At 33.9% G+C, this 26,402-nt stretch overlaps 1 protein-coding gene and 1 long non-coding RNA gene across 3 annotated transcripts in view; one reads left to right on the top strand and one right to left on the bottom strand.

Annotated features, from left to right (window-relative positions):
- The window catches only part of LOC118196451 (uncharacterized), an 83,529-nt gene that overhangs the window by 33,001 nt on the left and 24,126 nt on the right, over positions 1-26,402 (bottom strand). The gene's annotated exons all lie outside the window — the stretch shown is intronic.
- LOC118196449 (E3 SUMO-protein ligase PIAS4-like) overlaps positions 1-26,402 on the top strand; it is a 66,679-nt gene that overhangs the window by 20,311 nt on the left and 19,966 nt on the right. For both annotated transcript variants that reach the window (XR_015041568.1, XM_035367906.2), the window contains exons 4-9: positions 8,032-8,098; positions 12,787-12,901; positions 14,093-14,200; positions 14,808-14,904; positions 19,947-20,008; positions 24,177-24,337. Coding sequence is in view for 1 of the 2 variants with exons in the window: in XM_035367906.2 (XP_035223797.1) it covers positions 8,032-8,098; positions 12,787-12,901; positions 14,093-14,200; positions 14,808-14,904; positions 19,947-20,008; positions 24,177-24,337 (610 nt within the window). In the remaining variant the exon portion in view is untranslated. The remainder of the gene's footprint in view (positions 1-8,031; positions 8,099-12,786; positions 12,902-14,092; positions 14,201-14,807; positions 14,905-19,946; positions 20,009-24,176; positions 24,338-26,402) is intronic.

Raw genomic sequence — 26,402 nt, 5'->3', positions numbered from 1 at the left:
GTTGTAAAGGAGAAACAAAGTAATAATGAGCTTGATCTAGTGCAAAATTAAGGTTACAAAATCTTGTGATTAGATATTACTTGTACAGAGGTCAAGCCAAATACAATTACAACTTTAACTTTCGGCATTATATATGTTACAACATTATGAATTCAATTACAAATCAATGATATACCATATATTTGATACTTAGATTACGAATTCTCACAGTTACATAATTTGTACTGTTACATATAAGAAATGCTGTTATAGAAATCTTTATACGCTATTACAATGTTGCGCAGTTGCATGAGTTACCAAAAAAAGGGGGGAGGTGATGCATAGTTACATAGGTATTATGAAAATGATTAACACCGTCAGTCACACAAAACAAAACAACCGTACAGTTTATATACGAGCAATATAATACAGAGTATTTCAGACGTAAATGTGGAAGTATGTAATTACATAGATAAAACGGTGACGCATATAATTCGCAGTTACATAGGCAAGTTGCATAGATAATACACAGTAATATTTTCAGTAAATAAAAGTAGATTTCTACTATTAGCACACCAAGAATGAGAAATAATACTTATCAGCATAATAGCTTGCAACCTTAAGAATTGTTGTTATAACATACACAATAACATGGATTATACAGTTAACATAGATAAGTTGTGTAAGTAGAACACTGTGACATATGCAATTCGCTATTATATGAATATGTAAGAGTTTCTGTAGGAACATAGTTTCTTGCAGTAATTTGCGAAAGAACTTTGTATTGTGCCACAAATAATAATGTTATTTTCATCAATGTGTGGCAACATCAGAAAGGCATATGCGAAATATAACATAAAACTAACGCTATGAATAAATAAATAAAAGTTGGAGAGGGGGATGTGCTTATAGGGAGGACAATTTTGCCAACATTTACAAAGCAACCTTGCGAGGTATAAGGTTTTGAGCCGTATCAGTTCACATATGATTGTAATGATATTCAAAGGTTTGAAAGCAAATAGATACACTGTGCATGTGATTACGCTTTGGCGTATCTATCCCCCAGAATTCAAAGAGTTTCTCAAAGGATTTGCATTCCATGGGATAAATAGAAGTCAAGGTGGAAACATTGAGTAGATCTGGTGACTTTAAGATTCTATAAGAAATTGATCTGAGTAAATCTTAATGCTTAAAGTTGTGGAATTCTAAGAAATAAAGCATTTTCGGAACACCACTGTATGATGTCGGTCAAATTTTTTAATGCTATTGATTGTCTTACTAAATTGTTGGTTCATTCCTGCCCTGTTAAAAATGTTGTGAGTGCCGAGGAACTGGAAGGGAAGTTGGTTGAGACCTTTGAGACAAATTTATGCATTCTTCTATCTCAGTTAGCAGTAATCCACCTGAGCTGCCACTGTTGAGAAAGTTGCATACTAGTTAATATCTTGAGATATGAGCCCTGTAGACACAGTAGAGGAAGAGAGAATTCAGGCAGATTCGTGCCCATTGCCGCCTCTTTAGCCGTATCATCAGCAAGTTCATTTCCAAAAATGCGTGTATGTGCAGGCACCCAGCAAAGTATTGGTCGAGTTCTGGAGTCAAAATTAAGTAACATTTTCTGTATGTAATGCACCATTGGGCTTCTGATTCGAAATCCTGAAATATGCTTTAAGGGCAGAGAGAGAATCACTATAGATAAACACAGGACTCGGAAGTCAATGTGTAAGATTAATTGCTTTTAAAATTGCGAGTAATTCTGCTGAAACACAGAATTATTTTTATTCAGTCTTCTTCGCCATCGGCGTTGAGTATTGTTGTCCTTTAAAATGAATATTCCACTGCCCGTCCCTGTATCCATACTGGACTCATCTGTGAATATTGAAAAATGATCAGTAACTAGACTGGCTATTTGGTAAGTTAAGTTCCGAAGATCCATGGCAGAGGGGTGAAAAGCAGGTGATGAGATTTTTGATTCAAAGTTTGCTACAAAATTCTCTTGATTCCACAGGGTCCGATTCTACCTTAAACGCAAGTCACCGCACAGAGTTGATTCTCTCAGTACTACAAGGTCCAACGGAAGTAATCCCGAAAGGACCTGTTATCTGCTGTAGAGATTGTACGGTATCCTCGACAAATTAGAAGAAGGTGAGGCCGTTGCGGTATCCTCGACAAATTAGAAGGTGAGGCAGTTGCGGTATCCTCGACAAATTAGAAGATGGTGAGGCCGTCGGATAGTTGAAGTAGATGTTTCTTTGCTTAGTTAGAGAATTGGCCGAAATACCTGCTCCGTAGAGGATTATTTTCTCAGTGAATGTTTGGTACCGTATTTTCAAAAGAGAAGATGAAATGCCCCATTTAGCCGCTTCTGTGCGTTTCATATTGTTGGTAAGAGAATCCACTTTCGTTTTTTGAGGTTGCGAAGGGGAGGGAGCCAGGAAAGTCTATTGTTTATAATTAAGCCTAAGTATTTCAAGTTTTCAACAATTTTAATTGAGAAGCCTTGTATTTTAAGTGATGGCGTACGTTTCAATGGTCCCTTTGCTCCGATTATCATACCCTGCGTTTCGGAAGGAGAGATATTAATTTTGTGTTGCCGTGACCAGTTACCGAAAATATCAAGATAATGTTGAGCTATGTTTTGAAGTTTTGATTTCTCCTTGAAGATGAGTAAGAAGTCATCCGCATATGCTATGAAAGAGCAGTCCGATTCTTTATAAAGTTGTTTAAGAATTGAATTTGTCACTATGAACCATAAGATAGTCTCCAAGCAAGATCCCTGCGGACAACCCCTGTGTAGTCTATGTTCCGTTATGCCAGAATCAGAAGTGTTCTTTTGCCGTCCAACCGTAATAGTGGTTAGTGAGACACTGACTGCTGTACCGAAGGGTCCACGTTCGAATCCCGATGAAGGCATGGCTGTGCAGCATGTGGGCACTCTATATATTCGGCGAGCCGAAAGTCCTCTGGAGAGATTCGCGATAAGGCAAGATAGTTGATCCTCAGACTCGTCCCCCGGGGCGTTCTTCTTCAAAATTGGGGGTGGAACTGAGCAAAGTCGTACTGTGACCGGTATGGTGCTCTTGCCAACGACAGGTCCAGTCTTGCACTCCTTGCTCCGATGAATTTCATGGACTTGTTCTGATGTTACTGTCAGAAAAATGAGATAAGTCACAATAATAGACTTATTTTAGATTGTGAGGATTATATTAATTTTATTAATAGTTGAGTTAAACTTTCTTTCCTATCGCTTCTTAACTTACCACTTCCGGCCAGAACGTAGTTTTAGAATCACGTCTGAATGTTAATTGAAGAAGAGTGGTTTTTAACCTCGAATAAAGTTCTACTGTATTAGTCGGAGAGATACCAGATATTCTGGCTGGCACGCGTTCGGCTTTTTAGTGGACTACTCTGTCTTAATCTATTATTACGCTCGGCCGTACTTAGGCCCTTGATAGCTTCGCAGTCAATTAGCGTTAAGGGGCCAACTCCGTTAGAATCTTGATAGCTTCGGCTATATTTCCTTTAACTAAGATTAGTTTAGTTTAATTCTTAGTCTCTTAAGTTCAAGTTCGAGTGTCGGCTTTATTGTACAACTCCAAGACGGAGTTCTGTTAAATCTTATTTGAATAATATAGGGCCTTTTAACCCTTTTCAAGTTTATTTACTGTCTCACGAACTCAAGCGATTATTCGCTTATTAATTCTTAAGATTCTTCACATTCAACTATAACTTAGAATTACACAGTGAGGAATCCTACAAGATAATCTAAAATATTCATTTTCAGTGATCTATTTATTTCTCATCACTTATATTTCGGTTTAGATGCATAGAACTCTCTTTTAAAAAAAAAATGCCATGTTAAAATTTCAGCCAGTATTTCATTTTTAACTTTCCTTTATTTTACTGTTAATTGCACAAAAATTACATATTGGATAAAAAGGGGTTTATTTATCGCCTGTCGCTATTTCTGTTGAGAATGTCTTTAAAATTGATATGTTAGATAAAATAAGACTGTGGAAAAAAGCAGAAATGTTACTGAAACTATATTTATCTGATTTATTCATCTCTTATATATGAATAATACTGGATTAGTTATACGAGTCAAAAGTTATTTAAATTTGTATTTTTATTAGATATTTAAAAGTAAATATACTCAATCAGAAAGCGTTGAATATACAAATTTCTGAAATTTTAATCTTCATGATTCCCAGAATATTATTAAATTTTACTTTACCAATAAAATTTTATTCAAAGATCTCGTAAGATGGTTATTTTCTTTTGAGCTTATTTCATTATTTCTAGTTTAAAAGTAACTTTTATATTTAACTTATCTTATTTTTATCATTGATTTTTATCATTTTTATTATTAATACTTTTATCGTTTATTATTCAGAATGCCTAAAATATTTAAACACTTAGGTAAGAAAAAGGAACGTTTAGTCTGAAGCGAGTTACGGAAAAAATAAACTTCTTCATTAATAAGAGTTGAAAAAGTAGTCTTAAATTTAATCTCAGGATTAATAGTTAATGAGCATAACCCTATTATGTAACAAAGCTTCAGTTAAATGGCTTCTAAGAGAAGAAAAATATTTTAAATGCATATTACGGGTTTTCATATAACATATTCTTTAACTCAGCGCTTCTTAAATGTTTTTCAATTGCGACCTAACCTCAAATATTAAATATAAAAATAAATATTCTCTAGTAAATAATTGTCTTTTTTGGTAAATAATATATATATATAAAGTAATTTTAGGATTTATTTTAAGGAAAAAAAAATTAAAGAAAATTCTAATGAGACTGATCTGCTTGTTTTCTGCCGCATAACAAATTAAATGTTGGTTCGATATATGATTTCGCTGGACATAAGCATCTTCAACATGTTTCAACATTGAACGGCATTTGGTTTTAATTAAAGCTGAAAAGTAGTTTCATAAAAATATGGGGTGCTGAATGAGAGAACATTTAATGCCATTTCAGAAATAGTGAAAAATCTAGTTCCATTCTAAAATTCATCAAGGATTTTTGTGAAAACTCAAGTTTTAAGTTTGAATCGCTAGATAGTTTTACAAATTCATTTTCACTTTATATAACAGGTAATTAATCTCATTGCTTCCAGACGGTATAGGGGTTAGGGGAGCCCGAGTTTGAATCCCAGGGAAGACATGGATGTTTATAAATTTTGCGGCATAAGAACACTAAATGTATGGCTTGCCGAAAGTCCTCTCATAATATAAAACCACCGCATAATATAAAATCGGAAAGCTATCTTTTGAGTGTGTGTGGTCTTCTTTAACTGTCAAATAATCATAAACAAAAATGATAGCTTTTGGAGTTGCTGAGATATAAGCGTTCTACTAAGCCATGTTTTGCATCTTAATTTTTTTTGTACCTGAAACCATCATTGAGGAATGTAGTCCTCAACGTTAAAAGAGATATTAATAAATATATATCAAATTCAATTAACATGAAGGAGCTAAAATTTTGAGACGTGATTTTTTAAAAACTACTCGAGCGATTTTTATCAAACTTGGCACTATGGCATAAGTTAAGGCGTAGGATCGAAGTATGGAGAAAAATCGGTATGTCATTTATTAAAATGTCCGATTTTATGTCAAAATACTTATAGTAGGACAATGTTATACAGGGCGATTCGCTACCAGACCGACAAATTTGCAGAGTGTGTAGGGGTACAGAAACGACTCGGAATCACATAGGAGAGCAGATCGCAAGTGCTATGCTGTAAAAAAGCAGAGAAAAAGAACAAACACAGCAACACATTAATGGGACAGAAAACATTTTATTGAAAAGTCGTACTATAACAGGTGCTCAAAATTACGACCAAGTCGTCTGGCAGGTGTGAGAGCGTCGCTGCATGGACTTCCTTACGTTCTGGAAGATTCCTGACATGTAACGTATCCTCCCGGCAGCTACCGATATTGGAACGACGAGGTCTTCAACTGAAGGAACGGGCGTCTCTTACACCAAACTCTTCATGTGACCTCAGAAGAAAAACGGCCCATGCATGATAGGTCCGGTAATATGGCAGGCCAATGAACCGGGCCACCACGACCTATCCGCCGCTGTCAAAAAGGTTACATCGAGGTGTCGGCGGACGTCAATCGTGTGATGTGGAGGAGCCTCGTTATACAGGTACCACAGGGAGTGGCGCAACGACGGAGGAACATGTGCTGCTTTAAGAAGTTCGGGCAGGATTTGTTGCAAGAAGATCAGGTATGCCCTACTCTCCAAAGGACTGGGCAGAAAGTACGGTCCAGTGAGGTAGTCTCTAAGAATGCCTGCCCAAACATTGACCGAGAAACGCTCTTGAGCTGCACGTGGTCGCGTACGATGAGGTTCCTCCAAAGCCCACACATGGACGTTATGCTGATTTGACGTTATGACGTATTTCCATAACTGAATATTTTACTAAGCAACCATACTTTTCATATTCCGAAGAGACATTAGCTGTTTGTCATACTGATATGTTAATTTTGAAAATAAAATTGTTTTCTTTTTTATCATAACTTAGAATATTCCTATTTTTTCTCCTTCTTTTCTTTATCATTTTACATCTTACTATATGTTATATATTTTGACTAAGTCTCCTAAACACACACACACATATATATAAAGTTTTAGACTTTTTATTTTTCATTAGTATAACGTTGCCGCTATTCGCGCTGTCGACACAAATGTTCTTGTGCTGCTATTTACAAGTATGTTGTCGTCTACATTTTAAAATACAAAACTGAATTAAACTGTTTAATTTAGAATAAAAAATTACGAAGTTTGGAAATTTTCGTATGAAACGATAGAATACATTTTAGTTGCATTAAGCTTCTGTTATTTTCATGTGGTGCATTCAACATGATACAAGCTGCAAATTTTTCTCATGATGTGTTTTCCCAAAAATTACAGTTAATGTTCTACGTTTTTTTCCTAAACTATGTAAAATGATATTAATCGATTATATCAGAATGTAGGTAAAAATTGAAAACATCGATGAATTACTTTGTTTGTTTATACAGTTTTCAGAAATATTAGTAGATTTTACACTGAAGAGCCAAAACATTATGGCCACTTACTCACTGACGCGTTGCGCGATCTTTGGCCTGCAAAAAAGCTGCAACTTGCTTGGCATGGATGCCACAAGTTTTTAGCAGTCCTACACTCTAAACAGCGATGGCAACCTACTACAACTAAGGATCCCATAAGTCCTCTAAAACAAAATATCGCCATCACCAGCCTGCGTATGACTTGTTGTACGGGAGAGAGCAACTGTTCACCTGGAAGATGGCGTACCCTGACACGACCATCGACATGATAAATGAGAAATCGTGATTTATCCGCCCAGGCAACTGTTTTCCACTTACCCAAGATCCAGTCTCATGTTCCCGGACCCACTGTGAGCATAGTTGACAATGACGCTTGATCAGCGGGCCAATGACACTTGGTGCACACGAGTGAGACGTCTGCTGCACAGTGCCATATGCAACAGTGTCAGCTGAACTGTGTGTTCCGAAACACTTTCACCAAATTGGGCTGTCAGCTAAGTCATTGTCTGGCTCCGATTTTGCTGTACTAAGTGAAACAGCCTCTGACGTCTTTTTTCTTTGGTGGCACTTGGATCTTGGCGTCTACTCCTGGTTTCACTGTCATTTATCCACGCTGCATAAATACTAACAAGGGCAGATCGTGAACAACTATCAATCATGCAGTTTCGGAGATACTCGTTCCAAGTCTTCGGATCATTACAATCTGCCCTCTGTCAAATTTTCTTAGATCAGCAGCTTATCCCATCCTTCGCAAAAGTAAATGCTAGCGTGATTACTTACCTTCTCCAGCAGCAGTTAAATACCATTCCCACTTAATCATGTACCCCCCATGTCATTCAGATGAGTTCATTGAAAAATGTGGAGATGATCATAATGTTTTGGTTCGTCAGTGTATATAAAACATATGCTCGAAATAATTTTAGAGATCATTTTGCAAAACGTTTCTTTGATTGGATGGATAAATATTTAATATATATTAAAATTTTGTTCTAAGATCTGAGGAATGGAAGTAAAACTTTTGAATTCTGCTTCACAGAAGATCAAGTGGCTCTACTCTCAGAGTAAGCGAAATTTTATTCCTTTTTTAGGGGTTATTATTATTAAAGATGCGTTTTAATTTTTTAGTGAAATCTGCGTACTATTGCGAATGTTATTATCATTGTTAAATATGCTGCGTTTTAAAATTTTTTAATGAAATTTGCGTATTATTGCGAGCTATGAGTTCGTGACTATCTCTTTAATAACAATCTTTCAGAGCTTTGAGGCTCGATTTCCACTTATTAATAACCACTTTTCAAATCCGCACTTGCTGATAATTGCTCTTCAAGAGAGAAATCATTTATTTTCTGCTAGCATATCTAAAGTGTTGTCGATTTTAAGGAAAGAGTTAACTGTCTTTCTTTTAATGTCATTTAGACGTCTGCAGTCGACGTAAAATCACGTTTGATCTTCCTTCTTCCGAACTATGAACGATAGATGATGCCCATAGGCTCAATAATGAAGTCAGTGGAGGCTCAATATACTTAAAATGAAGGTTCAATAGCGTCATTGTCCTGCATCTCCTTTAAGCGTTTTCTGACTTCCTCTTGTTTTGCGAAAGCATTTTCTAGAAACAATAGTGTGAGCATAGCAGAGTTACAGCATTTTCAATTACACAACTTCAATAATATTAATTTTCCGATTTTAGGTATACATACTTATACTAAAGATAGATTGCTTCAAGAATCACTCTTCAAGCATAAGCTTAAAACATTTTACCGCTATGGGCTAAATACCTATGCTAAACAGATAAAAGGATTGGATTGGATTATTCAATTATGGCAAAGCACACGAGGGCTATCTGCCTGAAGGGAGGGATGCCTTCGTAGAGGACTTTCTAAGGGAAACTGGCTAGTATACACGTTACACATGGGTAAAACCACGAAAACGCCCATGCAGTCAGCCCGTTCGCGGGATTCGAACTACTAGTAACTACTAGTGTTCAGCGTCTTTACCGCTCGGCCGCTGGTGGGCTAAACAGATAAAAGAAGCTGATAATTCATTTCATACAGCCAATTTAAACTTAAGTAATAAACTAAAACTAATTATGCAGGAATTAATATCATTAAAGATGTAATACTGGATTTTTGCAACTATAAACTTTTAAGTCAAAGAAAGAATTCCAGCTAGTATTATTGCAACATCAACTTACTACATCCTTAGTTTGACAAAGTAAATTTCAATAATATTTAAAATTAATCAACATGTCTTTCATTCAGTTTACACATGTATGATACTTTCTTTTAAATATAAAAAAATACTTTAATCATGAACTAGATATACAGCACCATGAGCACCAATATACAGCAGTTTGACACTTTACTGCAAAGTGGCAGCATTTCTTTCTTTTCTCAACGATCACTATAATCACATAATCACAGGTAATTTGGATATAGTTAATGGCCTACAATTAAGAGAACTAATTAAATTTGGAACTAAATTCAGACTTATCTACAGAATCAGCAAAAACTATTGCCTCAGTAATACTGAAAATATTACGAATGAACGAATTTGTAATTAAGACAGCATATAAACTAAGTTTTCCCGGTAATGCATACTTACGAGTGCAAAGAAATTTATAGCAAAATTAAATACTGAATAACTAAGTTAAAATTTACAGGTAATTTAACCTGGAATGCAATTAAAAACGAAATATAGGAAATTAAGAAGGAATTTACGATCACAAAAATAAATAAAGCAAACAATAGCTTCAATATTCTTTGAAAACAATTTTACAGCCAACTAATTGAAACTTAATGGGTGTATTACGTGCCAAAAGCAACTGAGAAAAAGTTTCCATAATCAAGCAAACGAAGCCGTTCACCGCAAACTTTAAAATTTCTGCTGCACCCGATTACAAAAGATTTTCTGACCTGTGTGCTGTTCCCAAATTAAATTTATTTTCCGAAATGCTTAACAATTTTCATAAAAGACAAATGGAAAGATTTTCTACATTGCGCCTTTTTTCACCACTATATTAAATTTAATGACACTTTTTTTAAACAAATCAAAGGCATCCCTATGGGGGCAAATTTCTCATCACAGATTTGTAATCTATACTTATTTGCAAAGGACTATCAATTTCAGCAGCTGCTGGATAATACTAATTTTAAGCTTTTTGCTAATACATACAAGCACATAGATGATACAATAACTATCAATGATTTTGGATCTATTGAAAAATTCCAAATTCATCCTTCTTGCTTGGTACTTAAAACAATTACAAGTCAACGAGAAATAGATTTTCATGATTTACAAATAATGAAATTAAACTTTTTGATAAAATAAGAGATTTAAAATTTACAACTGTTAAACTAATTAACTGGCATACAAATTTGTCTAGAAGAGTTATTAGCAAAATAATAATTAATCACATTAATAGCAGAAAAAATATCTGTACACAAATAGACTACTTAAAAGATGACCTAATTGTACTAACACAAGTACTTATAGACTATCGAATTCCCTCCAAATTTATTAAATATTCAATTAAAAAAGCAGGCGTTAACTTTCAAATTTAATCTCTAACTTGATAAGTTATGATGGGCTTGCCATAAACCGTAAAGGAGGATAAAACCAAAGGTTTGTTAGATTTAAAGATTTGTATATTTTGTGTTTTAGCTTGTAAATTGCTTTACTGTAAATAACTCTGGCTACTTTCCTTTTAATAACCAAATGCCATTTGTTTCTAAGACTCAGGTATCACCGATTCTGACTTGAGTTGAGTTGAGAGCAGAATCTGAACACCCGTGCGGCTTACTAAGACTATTCGGGTGTAGTCCAGGTTCCGCAACTATCCGGGGCAACACCTCATGGGGCCTATAAGAGCATGCATTGGTCCTGTATACATGCTTACATAGTTCATAACATATGCTTATAGTTACATCGTTCATAATGTATGCTTACATAGTTACATAGTTCAGAGTACATGCTCATATACAAGTAGTTCATAATACATAGATCTTTCATAATATTTGCTCACATAGTTCATACATATACATGCTTACATAGTTCATAGTTGCTTACATAGCTCATACTTGCTTACATAGTTCATAATATATTGAGCCTTTTACATAATGCATACATAGTTCATAATAATTTTCATTGGCCATAGTACATACATGTTTCATAATATATACAGTGGGCCGTAATACATACATGTTTCATAATATATACTAAAAAAAGATAGAAGAGAGATTGACAGGGAGCTATTCCACACTGCACAAATCTGTTCCCAATTCCTCCAGTTTCTGCATTATCTTGCATATTTTGATGCGAAATGCTGGCTGTTTTATCAGATAACGCTTATGAGAAATTTCCTGTTCCGGAAGCTGCGCATGCCACTGTGCGGTTAGAGGGCATTGGGTCAAGTAATGGTCTGGTTTACTAATGGTTCCACAGACACAACTTTCGGTATTTGCAATTCCTCTCTCATAGTAATAGGATGGAAAAGGCCCGTGCCCCGTCACAAATCTCGTTATATGTGGGGATGACTCGAGACGGTCGAGCGAAACTTTATGATAATATTCATAGGTCTTCCTGCTTTGTTCGGTAGAGTCCTATTCCCATTGCCACTGGTGCTGAGCTGCTGTCCTTGTCACTTTTTTAAGGTACCGATTCTGAGTGAAGATTAGACTAGTGAGAATTACAGTTGAAAACCGATTCTGAGTGAAGATTTTCGACTGTAATTCTCACTAGTCTAAAAGTTCTGTACAGTAAAATTCCAATAAACCACAATTCCGTATTCCACGAATGGCTGTATACGGCGCTAATTTTTAGATTTAACCAAAATTTGCATTTTCCCAAAATTCAGCATGATAAATTTAACGGTAAAATGTTTATTCAAATAAACTTAACAAAAACACAGTTTAATTTAAGAATATTAATTTTTTTATTGAAGCTATTTAGCATTTTGAGCGCGCATCGCAGTCTTTCTATAACAAATACGGATATCTCTACTTTGTTTACAATTTGCAAGGAGTCAGCGTATTTAGTATATCACGTCGAATATAGTTAGGTTATTAAAAATACCAATTGTAGATAATTTTCTGTTGTCAAAAATGGAAAACATTTCTTGCACTTTTTGTTAATTGCTAGTAGTGTAGTTAAATCTAATCCGCGCGAAATGTAATGATGAAATTAGCTTAAGGAATGAATTAAAAATAACATGTCTTATCAACGTTTTCTAGATCATGCATTATATGTTTCTTTATTTATGTCATACTTTTAACTAAGAGCATAAAATTCGCTTTTGAAAGCAATTTCGGCGGTGGATATGTTATTTTTTATATGTAATAATTTGATGCTTTTTAATTTTTCTCAAAGTATCATTTACTTCCTTTCCACTACATTTTCTTATTGCATTGGTTTATTTTTTGCGCACATAATTAATTATACTTAAAAAATATAACAATTATTTATTCTGTAAAGCTTGAGTGAGTAATTTTTAAAGTTTGGATATGCTTTGATACTTAGCCGTGTACAAAAAATTCAGCTTTAATGAAAAAATTAGAAGTATAGAAATGTAAAAAAAAAAAACAAATTCTCATAAAATTTTCATAAATCTCATAAAATTCTTTGATGCGCACAACCCTTGGTCCCAAGGAGTGCAGATTTTCAGAATTCTATTGAAGAATTATAGTGAAAAAAAATTTGATATTAAAATTACGCAGAATGAAGGAATTTTTATAAAATGAACTTTAAATTACAGAGAAAATGAAGAGAACAATTTTTATGAGGTTATGCTGAAAGTTTGCTGCATTCAGAATGACGAAGAATGGCCTGCTTTTGTTTTACATGCTGTAATGAATAATTCTGCGATTGAGGTAAAAATTAGGCTATTTCTAGCTAAATTCTGTTAATATAATGTCTACTTATATCTATTCTCATGAGTTTATATGGTCATTTTGCATTCTCATTATGTAAAATATTTATGTTGTTGAAGTAAGTTATATATTGTGCTAAATAAAATAAGTGCTATGTATGACAACATTTTATGAATGACTTTGAAAGATGCTCCCCTTGTGGTTAATGTACACAAAGAAAAGGAAGTGTCGTTTTAATAAACCGAAGGACAAAATTTAGCTTGCACTTTTCATGTCTCGAAAGTGCTACTTATAATGTATGTTAGATTTACAATTAGCATTCTTCTAATATGTGTTTGTGTTGATAAATATTAACACAGACAGGCGGACTTCACATTGTAATAATATAGTGTTTTATAAACTTAAGTTTATAAGGTATTTCTCCCGCTTTCCTACCATGCCTTCGTGTTGTACTTCTGCACCCTGGGCCGGTATTCCAGAGGTTCGCGATTCGATTTCCAGCAAAAGCGTTGTTAATTTTTCATCTTCCCTGCTTCCAAAATGCCTAATGTCTTTACAGTGGCGCCCGAACTAAAAGGTGATGTTTTTCCTCCCCCAGGATTTGGCGATTGGGACCCCTAAAAACCCCAGTCGCCCTTTAAAAGGGGGAGTATATAAGGTATTTCTCCCGCTTTCCTAGCATGCCTTCGTGGTGTAGTGGTTCTGCACACTGGGCCGGTATTCCAAAGGTCCGCGGTTCGATTCCCGGCGAAGGCGTTGTTAATTTTTCATCTTTCCTGCTTCCAAAATACCTAATGTCTCTACAAGTTTCACTTTAATTTTTGTATTCTGTTTTAATTCCCCACATTCTTCTGTTATTACATGAGCTGGATAATTTATTAAGCTGGAGATTTAATAAAAAAGCTGGTTTTAAACTTTCTGCTGACACTGTATTACTTTATTGAAGGATTAGTATGGCTCGAAAGCTCACTTAGCTGTCTTTACGGAGCCAGAAATCGTCATTTAAGGTTCTGCACAATTTTTTTACTGTTTTATTATTAGTTATTTTAACTAAATTAGTCATTTTATTATTAGTTATTTTAATATGAAAGTATTTCTTTGTGAAGCTAGAGGCTGCGTAAATATAAGTTAAGAATTCAGAAAAACATTTGCAGCTTCTTAAATTGTATATTTACCTTTTTCTCTTTTCAGGTTCCTGAACCTAGCCCTCATATTATTTATTTAACAAGATATTGTTGTAAAGATTGCAGAACTCAAAATATACTTACACTATCATCTCCATTACCGATGTCTCTCAGTGTAAATATTCTTTATTTATATTTATTTTTTTACTAACAAAACATGTAAATCTGGGATTTCTTTTTACTTGTTTGTACGATTTTATGGAGTGCAAATGCAAATATAGAAATACTTGCATGTTTGAAATCAAAAGAGTCAAAGTCAGCAAGCAAACGAGGAAGAGAATGATTTTTAATATGTAAAATATTAACATTGCTTTCACTTAACATAATTAGTGATCAAGTAAATATGAAAAACATACATGTTTCCTGTGCTTGAATCCTTTTTGGAAATTTATTTCCGAGATTCTTTTGGGATATCAAAAGTAAATCATTGAAAAATAGTAAAATGTATTTTTTAAGTTGTAAATGAATAGAATCTAAAATTTTATTTGGGAAAATGCTGTGTTTCCAATTTTTTTAAACATCCATATGTGTGGAAATAACTTTCATGAAGTACAGAGAAATTTGTAAACAAATGAAATCTGTATAGTATAAAGTCCTTAGCAATTACTTCGTTTTGATGCAATCATTCTGTTTGATTATAAATATATGTAATTTTTTATATTACTTTATTACATAAAAAAAACTTTAATTCCCAAATAAAATTGTTTTTCTTTTTGGTGTAGTCGTACATCTTTAGTGTGTCTCTTGTGAAAAGAACATTAGTGAATCAGCTAATGGACCAATGTCCTCCAAAGTCCAGTAATCTTACACGAAAGTTAGGTAAAAATAGTTCGATAACTTTTATTAAATTTATAAGGCATTATTTTTTTAGCGTTAATCATTTTTAATTATAGTAATTAATTAAAAATTGTGCCTTAATTATTTATTTAAATATAATTTGATTTGAATTATTATTCATACAAAATTTTATGTCATTTCCTCTAAATGCTTTAATTCATGATTTTTTAATATATGAGCTTTAATATGGCTGTATATATACAATGCATATTCATTTTATATTTAGAGAACTTTTATATCAAATATTTCTGAGTAATTGCTTTAAATGCCCTAATTATTCTATTGATATTAATTTTTTCTTACTATTGTTATTATCTGTGCTAACTGGTAATTCATATTTTAATTTTTACTTGAACAATTACTTGTAACTGAGATCACAAGAAGAACTGTTTGAGAGTTTATAATTTTTATGTAGTACCTGAATAGTTCTCGTTGCAGTTTTTGATAAATATATGCATGTTTCTTGAAAATCTTAAAAGTTATTCCTACTTTCGTACCATTTAAAGGTTTTTGGTACTTTGAATGCTATGTGGACAAGCAATTCAAGCTAGTTTTGAAACTTTATTTGTGCAAAATTTACCGATATACTGTTTAACAAGCAGAAATTAAAAGATTAAAAAATGGGTGATATAAATTTAAAATTTTGCGAAAAGCTGTATTGGAATAAATATCGTTAAATAAAACTGATAGATTTTGTCAGATATGAGCGACTTCAAGATGCTATTCCACTTACTAAATAAAGCTCTTTCAGTAATTTTAGCAGAGATACATTAAAAATAAATGAATAAATAATGGAAAATAAGTATTTAAAGGAAAAGTAATGATGAACTTTGGTCGATTTATTAATTCCTTGTTTCCTCGCATAACATTAATTTTCTTTTTTACATGATTTTTTTCTAATTCAAGTGAAATATGAATGCTTTCTTAATTCTGTAAATGTATTATATTGCGCTATAGTAACAAAAGATGTTATAAATTTGCAATGAATTAAATTTTGATATAAACTCTTCAGGAATTGGGCAATGAATTCTGTTAACAGGATAAAAAATTCTAAATTGAACTTATAAAAAATCGAAGCGTAATAGAAGACAAAAATTAGGAAGTCGACGAAATTATTTACGGTTATTTTAACGGAAGAATGCTCTTTTTAAGAATCTTCTGAGGATTGTTTTTCTGAAGCTTTTATCAATAACAGAAAGAGGAAAACTTATGTCGGTAACTCTAGTTTTCAATAATTAGGTTTCTGCGCAAGACATTATGATGAAGAACAAATCTCACAGATACAAAAAGAGTATGAGAGTCAAAAGAAGTTATTTTTAATTTAGTAGAGTAACAAGATTTGTACACTAGGTGGAATGTAAACGGAAAAAAGATTAAACCATACGCATAATCCAAAATTTAAGGTGTAGAGTAAACTACAGAATCGAAATAAAGCTTAAAAACTAATAATGACGCACGTATTTTTATTTGTTTAACAGTTACTGTGTACATACAAAATACTAAGAACTAAATACATTAACTCGCTATTTTTATTATTTTTGTGAGAAACAGCACTTACATCAGCTATAGATTTTATAAATTTATTAATTTTCTTTTGGGGAAAAGTAAAGTTATACATTTAACAACAGTAATTTATAAAGTACATAGTGAGGCACAGCTTAGCCAATTATATGTAAATACTTTTTATTGCCATAAAAATTTGTGCACCAGAAAAGGTTTATCAGAATTGAACAAAGTGCGACGTTGATAAAGAGATTACAAAATCATAACAAAATGATCATTTTATTACAAGAAGAACTACTAATGAATGGAGGTTCTAATACCTGAGCCACCTTTGGCGTGAATATCGATGCGATGCATGCTGGCATTGTGGCGTATAGCTCCCATATGATATGTGTTCTTGTGTTCTGCGTCTTCTCATTCCAAAGTTACTGCAAGCGCAGCTCTAGTTCGGCCAAGCTATCCAACATGCCGTTCCAAGTGATACGAGACATCAATCGGTGACAAATCTAGAGATCGGGCATTTCCTGTTGAAAAATGTCTCCTAGAAGACTTATCCTGGTTGATAACACATATGGCTGAAGGATGTCACGAGAGTACCGTTGGGCAGTCATGGTGCCGCGGATTAGTATTAGAGATGACCGAGACTGGTATGCGGTAGCAACTTTTATCAGCCACTAGCGGCTGGATTAGTATGCCACTGCAAAGCAAAACTAGAACTGAAGCGTTCTCCATGCGCCCTTCGCACATGTAAACGGTAGTTATCGCTTTTCGTACTGAATCTCGATTCGTAGCTAAAGATGACCTGTTGTCATTCGGTTACAATTCAGTCTCATCAAATGCAACACCACTTTAAGGAGAGGCGACGATGTATGGATGTTGTTGGTAGCACACGCATTGGGTCCAGCAATATCAAAAATCCTTCAGCCAGACACCTCGCGATGTACGGACAAATATAGGTGCTCGTATTGAAAGTGCTGCCTGTATTTGGATGGCGGACAATGATGCAGTTAGCGCTGCGTATGCGTGTCGGATATTGTATTGGTCCTCTTATCTGTTGGTCTTCTGAGGTCGTTCTGAGCCTGGTCGCCGTGTATGCGACCTCTCTCTCGCCCACTGGTCCCATTATCTCCTGACAGTAACGTCAGAATGGTCTAGACAGCGAGTTACTCACTGAGCTGACCACTCGACTTCCCTCATCCTGATGATTTTTGCGCTCTCGAACTCTCACAGCTGATCGTCTTCGAAGGCGGTGTAACTGCATCTCTAGTGAATAAGCGTATCTCAGCAACAAATTAAGCGCAGGCAAACTGCTTCTGCTTTTTATGCGCCTGGGCGAATGACATTGGATTCATTACCCATTGCGCAATCACACTGTATTCCTAACCATTTACATATCTGCTTGGCTCGTACCTTCATGGGGCCAAGCAATGTTGAGACAATGAGGTATATGCAAAATTTAAAGAAGAAAATATTTTTGCGTGTACAGAGAAAATTTTGTAGCATGGAGATAAATATGGCTAGCTATTTATGTGCAATGCCAAATACAAGGTGATACTTAGTAGACGATTAAAAATTGCAAATCAAAGAAATGGTAGTAAAAGCAGAAAGGTTACACGTGGGAGTTGAGTATAGGTGAAGGGTAGTTGAAATTTACCAGGGCTAAAATGCGACTTCTCTGTTGGGTATGGGTTATATGTACACCTTACACACAAAAAAGGAGGGGGATGATTCTGTATCTCCCGTTCTACTGAACCGATTGTCGAAATTTAACTTGTATTTTCCATGTCTCGAAAGCGCGACTTAAGATATATATTAGATTTATGTATAACATTCTTCTGACATAGGTATTTTGACACAAAATCAGACTTTTTCGGATTTTTTTCAGACAATTTTTTTCTATTTCGAGTCTACGATTCAAGTTATGCCAAAGTGCCAAATTTTTCAAAAATCACGCGAGTAATTTTTATAAAATTAACTCTCAAAATTTTACCTCCTTCATGTTAATTGAATTTGGTATATATTTATTAATAGCTCTTTTTTATTAAACTTATTTGATTCTTCCTTCCAGATTTCGAAATTTAGGTTCATTCCGAATAAAATTTCCCCAGTTTTTATGATTTATTTTTAACATTTGTATTTTTAAATAATTTTTATAAATTTTTCGAAAAATATTTTGAATTATGACCTGTAAAGTTTTACCATCATCTTAAAGTAGATATATTTCTAAGCATACCTGCAAAAAATTAACAGTTTTTATTCAAAATTTCCTAAGATATACGTGAATTTATATATTGGTGGGTTTTGAAATTTGGCATCTTTTTTTGAGCGATAATAACGCCAAATGTGGTTTGCGTTTGTTTGCGTACTTTGTTTATATAATTAAAATTATTTGAAAGTATGAACGATGACCTTTTTCCTCTTGTGTACAATGAAAAAAAGGAAAGAAAAATATGTTGCTGTAAAGTAAGAAGTTCGGCAAGTGAATAATTCTTGGCGCAAACTGAGAAAAAGTCGCGCTTTTGAGACATGGAAAATGGTAGTTAAATTTCGATAATCGGTCTTGTAGAACGGGAGATATAATTTTTTTAAAATGCAAGGTGTATATTTCTGACTGCAATAACAGCAATCACAGAACTGTGTGGCACATCTATTATTAAGTGATTTAGGAGTTACTTGGGTATATTTCTATAAAGCAGGGCTTTTTAGATTGTGGGTCGCGACCCTATATTGGGTTCCGTAACTCAATTTAGCAGTCACAGAAATTTTAACAAAACTAAATATTTTCTGTGCACGCAGCAACCAAAAATCAATTCAAAACCCGCATGGAAATAAGTATCATAAATATGTCTTTGTATTTATGATAGAGGAGAGCGCTTGCGTCAGTACGACTACCACTGACTAGCGTCTTAAACAAGGATGGCTTGGATTGTTTAAAACATCTGAGTGGACACACGTATGCTGTGTTAGTTGATAACATTTTAAGTAACGATAAGCCTACTGTATTTTCTCGGCAACATTTACTCAGATGTACCGTATCTCTCCTTTTTATGGGGGAGAGGAAGGTTCTTTTCAAAATTCTTCAGTCTTTTTCATCAGTTATCATTTCGCTATAATGTCTATACCATGAGAAAAAGAAGTTCTTAGAATTATTAGCATATTTAATATCTGTCAGCTTTATACACAATTATTATTAATAATAATTTTGTTTTCTCATTGTTTAATTCTACATAATTCAAATGTCAAAGCTTGTTGTATAATCAGTACTTCTTAAAGCTTGAAAATGAAACAGAAATTGTTTTTAAGGTATATAAAAGTACGTAAAATTATTAAAGCCATTCCAACTATTCAATTATGCTGAGATTCTAAAAAGGTAGTTTAGAATAAAAAATAGGCAATATGAACTTTTCGTCACTTCTTTGTTTTCACTTTTCTTTCTTGTAAGTAGGGAGAAAAAAATATTTTCATTTCTAATTATCAACTTAAGTTTGAAATGTTTGGTTCATTTTTTTTTTCTTTTTCAGTTTCAGATTATTTTGCAAAAAATAAAATTGTAAAAAGGTTGGAGCTTCATTTGGCATGCCCCGTAAGTACATTTCAATACTATAAAATATAATGGTCTTGTGTTCTTTTTAGGGGTACTGTGAATTTTATATAGCTTAGAATCTATCCAAATTCCCATGGTAATCTGTTTTTAACTGCATAAAAAATGTTTTTTATATTTGTAATTTGTGCGAGAGAAATTCAGACAAAATATATTTTTATGTGGGGAGTGTATAAAAATATGTGCATAAAAATTATCTGTAAATTAGAGGCACGGTTAAATATGTTTCTATATTTTAATTCTGCGTACTCAGTCGTCTTGGACGAATAGTGGTCAGTGGAGGTTGACAGAAAGGTTGAACCTTAGGAGTGGGTTCGAATCCCACCTAAGGTTAACCTAGTTGTTTCTATGTATACTTCTCTCTTTTTGTAGATTTATCTACCCTGGGAAACACTTTCATCAGAGTCTTAGCTAGGGTTTTCAGCGCCCAGGGACAACTGAAGATTTCGCGCCCCCTACTGCTTGCCAAGGATGGAAAACATTTAATTCTAAAATGTCGTAACATCAGTTTGGCGCCCCTTGGATTCTGCGTCCGGGAACAGATGCCCCCCTTGCCCCCCTCTACTACGCCCCTGACTTTCATGATGAGACAGCTGTATATCCGATAGATTTGTTCATCCCGACAAATGCATAAGGATCAAATTTCTGGCCATTTGGAAAATAAATAAAATCATGCATAATGGGATTACTATATGTTCCTTAGAGCGGATGGTGTGTATTTTAAATGTCATATTTTTCTCCTTAGCATATTTCTGTAAAACTTACGAACTGGCCTTAATAATATAATTGGAGCTTCTGTAATAGAGGAAACTAATGAGTTAATAGCCACAATTTTGTTACTATACCTGTATCTACCTCCAAGAGAATATATATGGCAGTTTCAGCTATAGATTATTGCCCCACACTGTGCAGTTTATGTACAACTGATAATAGAGTTTAATGATTCGTTAGTAGGAAAGCAGATATTTTAACCCATCATGTTACAAATTTTTTAAAGGTTTTAGTGTAGGAAAAAAAATTTAGTATTATCATCTGCAAATAGCGCAAATATTTGTATAAATTTTATAAGAATGAGAAGGCAGTACAAAAATTAAAATTTCAGCAAGAAATTAGCAGAAAACATTTAACAATATTCACAAGTGGGTATAAAGCGTTATTGGTCTCCTGCTTTTGCTTGTCATCTCAAAGAAATGAATATATCGTATTTCTTTAATTCTAAGGTGCAACATTTTTTCCATGTAATCATCACTAAAAATATCGTGCGCCTTAGAATATATGAAGCTTTAGACTTTACCTTAAATAGACATATGCTGATGCCTGCCACAACAAAAGATAAGCATAATGGCGCATGCATAAGCCGAAAAGTATCTCGTATAATGCAGCTGGTCCTGGATTACGAACCATACACATCTAGGCCAGCAATAGCGAAACTTTTGAACTCGGAGTGTCAAAATTTGGAAAAACCTTACTTTAACTCTGGCGCCATATCCGTCTGCCACGAATGCACTCGAGGTAAGCGCAGCACATGTTAACAATGACGAACCCCTTGTCAAAAGACAATATATTTTCATATTATGCAATTTTTTTCTTCGTCGAGAGCTCTGAAAATGCGTGATGCGGATCACCTAACACGGGTTCGCCATTACTGGTCTAGTCTATCCTGGAAAAAGATGCCGAATAAAATCTACATAATAAATGAAAGAAAATTTCTGGGCTGAAGCCCATGAAAAACAAATCTTCATTTCAATTATCCAAATGAAGTTTAAATCTGAACTTCTAGTTTATCACTCAATGAATTCCAGAGAGAATTTTCCGGAGCTTTTAAGGAATGGAGTATTATTAAATCGAGGCTGCTGATCCTATCTGGATTAAATCAAAAGTCAGTTTTTAACATCAATCCATTACCAAATGGTCTATCAATTTTCAAAGAGTTGATAATGGAGGCCTTGCATCATCTGTCAAAAAATATTTTACAAAGAATGATTTGCTTCTGGGAGCTGTACTATTACTTTGTAATGTCCCTAGCAACTTAAAAAGGAACTGGAATTTCGGTATGACTGTAAAGATCCTTTATCTGATTTCTTTGAAATGTGCTTTGAAGTCTGACAGTTTTCATTTGATATGACATTTAGAAAATTGTGAACAGCCAAATTTAACATAGAGGAAATTATGAGATCGATTCAAAGAAATGGTAGCGCTATATCGCATATAGAAAGTCACTCCAAGGACTTTCAACACATCTTGAAGGAATTGGCTATAGACCTCTAAGTGAATCTTGTTGAAGACGTTTTGACTCTGTATTGTAACTGGATTTTATAATCTGGTACATTGATTTACACTTCAGGTGGATCTTATCTGGACTACACAATAAGATTGTCACTAAAGAACTTTAAAATCTTGGGCAGGAACATGAGAAGGCTTAGAAAAATGGTTCATCTGGAAAAGAGGAGGACAAAACGATGAGACTAATGCGTAGTGCAGCCATAAAGAACCTCCTAAAGAAGTGGGTAGAGCTTCAAATCGTAGCCAAAGAAAAAAAAGCATTCAAGTCAATCTGAAAAGAGTGGCAGATGTCACGCATTACTTCAGAACCATCTTGGAAAAGTGAGAGAGATAAGCCACTTGAATTACTTCTTGAAACCTGGCCTTCTAAAAGATTAAAGGCAAGATGTGCAAGGTCAGGACAGCTGAATCTTCAGTATCTAGTAGAAGATACTGAAGATTCAGCTTCAGTACTAGAAATAATCAGTTTAAGCTAAATCGAAAATTGTCTATTGTGCTTATGCATAGTACATATATTTTTTCTCTACAGGTACTAAATTCGAAGCACTTATAGCAGTGGTGATATTTTCAATACTCTGTTAAATTTTGCTTTGATATTTTGGGATCTTAGATTAGATTTGGGAACGTATTTAAATTATTCTCATCCTAACCAATGAGAAACATTATCTTCGTAACGAACGATTCGTATAACAAACATTCGTCTTAGAGTGAATAGCATTCTCTATGCGAGGCATTATTTACTATTGTTGTTAACGAATCAAAGTTGTTTATAAATCACATTTGTAAGGTGCATTTCAGTTTTTTATTTTGATTATTTAATTTGCTTCTTACCTTCATTAAAGCTAGTTCTGAAATCAAAGGATGCATCTTAGAATAGATAGCGTTTTGTTATTGAAAACATGGGATGATTAAAATAATTTCACACTTTAATAGTAAAATTATAAAAACTAAACGAACTTTGAGAGTTTGCAGTCATTGAAAGTAAAATTATTGCCACCCAAGATGATAAGATTTTAAAATTTGTTACATGTTCTGGCTAGAACTACAGGAAAATAAGATTTCTGAATTTTTTGATTACTCTGGCTAGAATTAAAATTTCTTCTCTCCCCCCCCATATCAAGCTATTTGGAGACTTTTTTAAAATCCTTGCAGTGAATCGTTAGCATTATGTACGCATGATCAGCCTTCAAGTATTTCAGGAAATTGTGTGGACTTGAAAGAAATAAGACTGCAATTACAGTAGTGTCAAGTAGCTAATAGAAGTGAGTGATAGGATGAAATGAATTTGTTAATAAGATGCTCATTTTTATTATAAACATGAAGGGCGCATTTAAAGAGAAATATCTTTTTGATCTATTTAATGTCTCTTTTTTATTTTTATTTTTTAATTGAGCGTCTTTAATTTTTAGGTTAATAACATACTGAACAACGATTAATTTAGAAGTTAGGAAGGAAATTATATTTTGTTTTTCTTGTTTCATCAGTAGATGGCGCCAGTAACTTAACTCCTATCCAGCCATTTTTATCGTATCTTACCTTATCATCGTATCATATGTCGTTTACCTGCACTTTTGCAGTTCAGGGAGAGGGTTTGGTGAAACCATAGAAACTAGTCCTGGGAAATTTGCGAATATAACGCTGATTTTTATATTTGACTTCTAAATTAATCTTCTTTATTTTCTTAAGTTATTATAGTAGTTTTGTCCATATTTTTCTTTCAAGGCGAGTTCACAGAAACAGTTCTTATTTCCATATTATTGGTTACAGAAGCTAAAGTACTTGCCCAAAGTGTTTTTACTGTTTTATATTTAATTTCAGATGCATGTATTAATTTTTAACCATGACTTCTTTTTTAAATAATATCCAGGTTAAAATGAAAATAATGGAATATCCAACTAGAGGTTCGGAATGTAAGCATGTAGATGTTTTTGACCTTCAAAGTTTTTTAGAAGAAATGCAATTTTACTTTAAATGGAAGTGCCCGTTCTGCCAAAAGTTACTTACTTATGAATCGCTTGTAGTGGATATGTAAGTACTTCTTAATTATTTAAATTTATAAAGCTTCAAAAATATGACGCTTTCGTAAGCTCCCAGAGACTTATTATTGTTAAGTGTTTAACAGAGATTATACAAATGATATATTTGTATTAGGAAAAGGCTCCAGGAAAATTGAACTAAAAACGAGTATAATTCGCAATGAAGTAAAAAATTTTTATTTTCATAGCTTTCTTAATTAATGTACAAATGTACCCCAAAACATTACTTTTCAAGTTCCATCAGTTCTTTTTCTTTCAATAAAATTTAGTTCTAGTGGCAAGCTCATTATCAAATTTGTTCTGAAATGAAAAGTATAATTTAAATATCACAGATAAACCCTGGTTTTTAACGACAAGTACCAACAAAATATTTTCTGAAAATTTTTGAGCGAGCAGTGAAAACAAAGTTATTTGAATTCCCTGCTTTTGATTCTGAAAGTCTTTCTTTAACATATTTAGCTTTTCTTTATTTACTCTTCTTTTTGCTAGACTCAAGCATAGAATATTGCAAAAATAGTTTTAATATTGTCACATGGATAGGCATTTGTGTGTGTGTGTGTATTTAATTATGGCAAAGCACACAAGGGCTATCTGCCTAAGGGGAGGGATGCCTTCGTGGAAGACTTTCTAAGGGAAACTGGCTCGTATACACGTTACACATGGGGAAAAAAAGCACGAAAACGCCCATGCAGCCAGCTCGTCCGCGGGATTTGAACCTCGGACCGAACTAACAGTGTTCAGCGACTTTACCGCTCGGCCGCTGGTGGGCTGGATAAGTATTTGTAAAAAGGAATTTTTCTATTAATAATTACACTGAAAATGGACAATTTAAAAGATTCATCTCACAGTACTGTGCACAATTGTCTGACTGCACCGTGCACAAGGCTAGCACTAGGCATTTTGCCACCTGTTGCAATCTATATGGGTCTGATACCTAATTGTGCTGCCTGGTACCTGGTATCTGTTCAAAATTCTAAAATTTTTTTATTCCTAAATTTTGTTGCTTCACTAAATTTAAAATTCCTACCACACTGACTCTTGTGCTGTCCCTGACCTTGTATCACTTTAAATTTATTCTCAATACTCCTATTATTAAAGAAATAAAATTAACATCTTTTGTACATTCTAAATACATGCAGTTCTTTAAAAAAAACGAAAATCTGTAATTAAACCTGAAATTTTAAAATGTAGAGGAAACTTATTGAGAAAGCAACTGAAGAAAGTTATTCTTCAAAGATATATTGTTAAAACATTAACAAGTTAGGGAATGAAGCAAAGACTAGTCGGAACATTGATTTGTTTATTAAACAAAGAAGATGGTTAAAGAGAAGGGAACTGATGTAAATTAGCTAAAATACACTCATGTCCATAAATTAAGGATAATGCAAAATAAGCAAAGGAAGAGTTAGAAGCAAAACAAATTTCACTTATTTGTAAAGCTTATTTATAAAATAAAAGGTAAAGAGCAAAAAAAGATGCTATATGTTTGGTATTATTAAAAAAAAATAGCGATTTTTTCTCCTTGGAGCAAATTACAAAAAAAAAAAAACTATTTACAAAAAACCAATATTACATGGTTGGTATGATTGTTAATACATTGTATGTCTCCCAGATGATGCAATACAGTTTGTAAAATGCCTAGGCATGCTGAGTATCAAATTATCGATCTGATCTTGGGGGATATAACACCACTCAAAAAGCAATGCTCTCCGAAATTCCGGTAGACGTGTAGGAGGAGGTTGACGGGCTGCAACTCGTCGGCCAAGCATGTCCCACACGTGTTCTACTGGATTCAAGTCCGGTGAGAATGCTGGCCAGTTCGTACGGGTGATATCCTCCGATTGAAGGCATTCGCTTACGATGTTTGCACGCTGAGGACGAGCGTTGTCACCCATAAACACAAATTGTGCGCCCATGGCTGTGCGAAACAAACGTACATGTTGTTCCAGAATGACGTCCCGATAGATTTGGCTTGTCATGGTTCCAATTTGGACATGCAGGTCAGTTCTAGAACCCAGAATAATTCCACTTCAAACGAGCACTCCTGCACCACCGTA

This window comes from Stegodyphus dumicola, chromosome 6 (genome assembly GCF_044657685.1).
Source record: "Stegodyphus dumicola isolate Sdum_Otavi_A_Nest chromosome 6, ASM4465768v1".
NCBI lineage: Eukaryota > Metazoa > Arthropoda > Arachnida > Araneae > Eresidae > Stegodyphus > Stegodyphus dumicola.
The sequence above is the reverse complement of the archived record's forward strand: the minus strand, read 5'-3'. Positions and strand labels throughout refer to the sequence as shown.